This window comes from Apaloderma vittatum, unplaced genomic scaffold, assembly GCF_000703405.1.
Source record: "Apaloderma vittatum isolate BGI_N311 unplaced genomic scaffold, ASM70340v1 scaffold26797, whole genome shotgun sequence".
In the NCBI taxonomy this organism is placed as follows: Eukaryota; Metazoa; Chordata; class Aves; order Trogoniformes; family Trogonidae; genus Apaloderma; species Apaloderma vittatum.
In genome coordinates this window covers 2,772-6,717 of record NW_009726033.1, presented here as the reverse complement: position 1 = coordinate 6,717, position 3,946 = coordinate 2,772, and the positions used below count along the sequence as shown (strand labels likewise).

At 51.4% G+C, this 3,946-nt stretch overlaps 1 protein-coding gene across 1 annotated transcript; it reads right to left on the bottom strand.

The window, feature by feature from the left end:
- Positions 1 to 444: 444 nt before the first annotated feature.
- Positions 445 to 2,369, bottom strand: BIN3 (bridging integrator 3; the record flags this gene model as incomplete). The annotated part of the gene is given in 2 exon segments (XM_009873143.1): positions 445 to 579; positions 2,147 to 2,369. Coding segments are annotated over 2 exon segments (358 nt in total), but the record flags the coding sequence as incomplete, so codon positions are not given.
- Between the last annotated feature and the right edge of the window lie 1,577 nt (positions 2,370 to 3,946).

Here is a 3,946-nt window from a genome sequence, read left to right as displayed (position 1 = left end):
CCCTGAGCTCAGGACTACAAACACAAAGAGGTGACGTGGCCCAGATGACTAAAGCCATCAAAGGCCAACAGCTCATGTAGAACCGGGGCTTGAACTGTGCTACTTGCCAGGAGTGTCCCTGATAGGAGGCAGATCCACATAAATCAGGGAAAACCCATCTCTGGTTGCCCTTTCTACCAGGCACTGCATCAGTATCGGCAGATGCCAACCTGATCTCCTGCCAGGAGAAGGTCTAAGGGTGCCCAGTGTCCCACCACCGCTCCCTGTGCCCTCTCCCTGCTGGAGGTAACGGCGTTTGGGCAGAGGTTTGCTGTGTGTGTTACCTGTGTGCGAAGCTCAGCTCAAGAAGGGGCCTTGCCCACAGACCAATCTGCCTCCAGGGAGACCCCTGACGCCCACCAAAGGGACGCCCGGCAGTGCTGGCAGCCAGGGCTGACGTCTCACCTGCGCCCGGACCAGCGACTCGAAGCTGGGTTTGAAATAATCGATGCGGCTGCTGTAAAACTTGGGCATTTCCTCCAGGAGCTGCTTGTTTTTGCCTTCAAAATCCTCCTTCACGGGCCTCAGCTCTTCACGGGCCTGCGAAAGGAGAGAGGAGACGTGGGGAAATGCCCTTCCTTTGGGCAGACCTCCAGGAAAGCCACCTCAGGTCAGAAGACTGCTCTGCTTTGACCTGAGGACAATTAAAGGGACTGGTGGGACCCAAGCTCTGACCCTGGCAAGCCAGCACAACCTAGAGAGGCTGCTGCAGAGACCACAACTCAGATGGTCCTCTCCCCTTCAGAGGAACGTGGAGAAAAACCAGACCCAAAGCTCAGCTGGGCTGGAGAACCTCCCGGGCCACGTATGCGTCCCCTGCGATCCGCAAGAGCATCATCCCCAGAGGATCCTACCCCCACTGTCACTTTCGCCCGTGACCTTCAGCTCGGCGAGTCCAACTGGCTTCTTTAAAGAGAAGCGTGGGGAGAAAGGGAAATGTCTCTGAGATGGTGTGGAAAAGGGCAGGAGGGGGTGGGCTGTGAAATATTAGACCGGTTCGAGTCTGCCACTTAATCCCGGTGCCATTCCGACGGGCGGGAGCGACCCGGCGAGCCCAGCCCAGCCGCGGCGCCGGTGGGGTGACAGGGACAAAGCCTGGCAGAACCTTAAATCACTGAGGAGGTCTGAGAATGAAACAAGGAGGGTCAGAACTCCCCGGGGCGGAGCTCACGCGGGGCAACGAAAAGCAGAAGAGCTGGAGCGAACGGTGGCTGAAGGGAAAAATGCAGATTTGCATCTCCATAAAGATCCCTGAAGGAGATGATGCTATTTCCCACCAAATTTTAGGACCTCTAGGATGCCCCAGGTTCAGGGTTGGTTAAGGTTCCTGCAGGTGTTTAAGCTCACGCAGTGGTTAGGTAAGATCTTTGGTTTTTTTTAGATCACACCGAAGTTCATTAAGGGGAAAAAAAATTAAATAACTAAAACCTGCTTAATCACCAGGACAAAAGCATTCCCATTTTTTTCCAGCCACAGCTTTAGTCACTGAGGCTAAGCGAAGTAAGCTGCTTACTATTAAATCGGAGGGCTCTTTTGTTAAGGCTGATAGGGCTATTCTTTAACACAAAACTTAATTTTTGCGGGGAAAGTCGTCAGAAAAAACCCCCACACGTGTTCTTTGACGCCGAGAAAGTCAACTGTTCCTTTGAGGATCAAGCGGGAGCGAGAGATTTGAGGGGAAATGCTGGTGTAGATTTACTTTAAAAAAAAAAAAAAATTGCGATTGTGCTAAAATTTAGGAGAGAGAAAGGAATCTGGCAAAGCTTCCTCTTAACCAATTACTGCGATTTTCCAGGCTGAATTGCTGTAACAGGTGGTAAACATAAAGCCCCGCGCTTCCCCCTTCCCCATCCAGCTGCTCGCTCGGACGTGGGGAAACCCCTCGTGTGACGGCTCCAGCGCTGGCAGCCCGACCTCCAGGGGCTTTTATTCCATTTTAATTTGGAAAAAATCCCCTTCGCTGACCTCTCCCATCCCCATCCCTGATAAAACCCACCCGTTTGCTTCCCATCCATTTGCTTCCGCGTGGGCTCGGCGTGGACTTTGACCGCCACGAGAAAAGCTCTTGGGACACAATTTTGGGGCTTTTCCCCAGGGATTTGGGTACCTGGTGCAGCTTGGCGAGGACGGGGCCGGTCCTCTCCTTCTCCTCGTACTTCTCCACCTTGGACTGCAGGCGCTTGTAGTCCTGCAGCGTCTGTTACCGTCTCTTCACGGACATGTTCAGGCTGGGGAACACGCTGGTGAACCTGGCGTTTTTTAAAGCATTGGAAGGTTTTTTGGGGTTTTTTTTTTGGGTGAGAAACGTCTCATCCGAGGCGATCTCCCAGCTGAGAGTCCCCAAAGGATGCAGGATTCAGAGTAAAAAATACCCCTTGCGACCATAAAAGCTCTCCCTGCTGTCTTCCAGGAGCCTGGAAGAAAGGATTAAGTTTATATATAAAGATTAGCAGAACCTCGCCAGGGTATGAGGTTTGAGAGGAGAGCAAGAAGCACACGCTTGGGTTTTGTTTTTTTCTCACGTGCCGAAGGGTGTGCTTTTAAATAATAATAATCAGAACCGAGCCAATCCTGCGAAGCCTGGTAAAAACACTTCGAAGGCCCCAACCTGCTTCTGCCTCTTCCTGCCAGCCCGGGTGTTTTTACCATTAGCTCTTTATTTTTAACAGGTTTCCCTCCCCTTCTCTTCCAGCTGCTACGTTGGAAAACACGGAGAGCTGCCTTATCTGGGACGGGGGACGGAAGCTGCCGCAGAAGACAAAGCTGTTAACTCCACCGGGCAAAGCAAAGGGAGAAAAATAAACGGGTTTTTTTCCCCCATATATAGTCAGCTGATGTAGTATTTCCCTAATACTGTGCTTGGAAAAAGAGGAAGAGGAGTTGAACCAAAAGTCTGGGCGCTCTGTACCCCACACAGAAGGATTAACAGCAGCCAACAATTAGCCAGGCTACAGGAAGATTCATATTATTAAAATGTGTTACAAATTGAGGAAACACGAACATCTGACGTCGAAGACAAGGGCAGATATTTTCAAACGTGACAGAAGAAGGGAAGTCAGCAACTGGAGCGTTGCTCTTGCCTCCCAAATTTCAAATTATACTGGTGTGGAGCTCTGGGTTTGTATGAAACAGGTCACGCTACCTCCAGATATATTAGTTTAACCTCCACAAATTACACAGGGTTGTTCTGGGGTGGGATGGGGGGGAGAAGCCAGGAACCGGTTGTAAAAAATGTGTCTAAATGGTTTGGTGATGATTCTCCCTTCTAAGAGAGAAGTAAACAGCTTTAAATTGAAAAAAAAAATTAAAAAAAAAAAGAAAAGGAAACCAAACCAAACTTATAATCCAGGCTGAGAGACACATTAGCAAAAAGAAACTCACAAATCTCACTTTAGGGCAGGGATTTGCTTTGGATGCGGTCGGGCGCGGGGCTGACACAGGCACTTGGGTTCAAACAGAACCACGGGGGCTCACAGCACCCCCAGCCCCTTCATCCTCTCCTAAAATCTCATTTTCCTACACTGTGCTGGCCCCAGGGGGGTGCAAAACGTGCCGGACCAACGGGTAAAGGGGCAACGCTTTGGTCCCTGAGCCTGACCAGGTTGCAAAAGGCAAACGCCAGAAGCAAGGAGGGTGCGGGGGAATATTTGCATTCGAGTTCAACATCCCTCATCGAGCCGGTGACCCCCGCAGCCGGCCCGGTCACCCCGAGGATCGTTAACCCTCCGACTATTGCCAAGGGACTGATGGCACGAGGAGCGACCTGCAAAAGTCATCAGGGAGCTGGCCCAGCGTCACCCCGGCGCCCAGCAGATGCTGCTGCCCTGACATTGCTTTTTATGGTAACCCTCACACACGGCTCCCCATTATATTGAAATACTTACGGCTCCACGCACGGGCTCAGCAC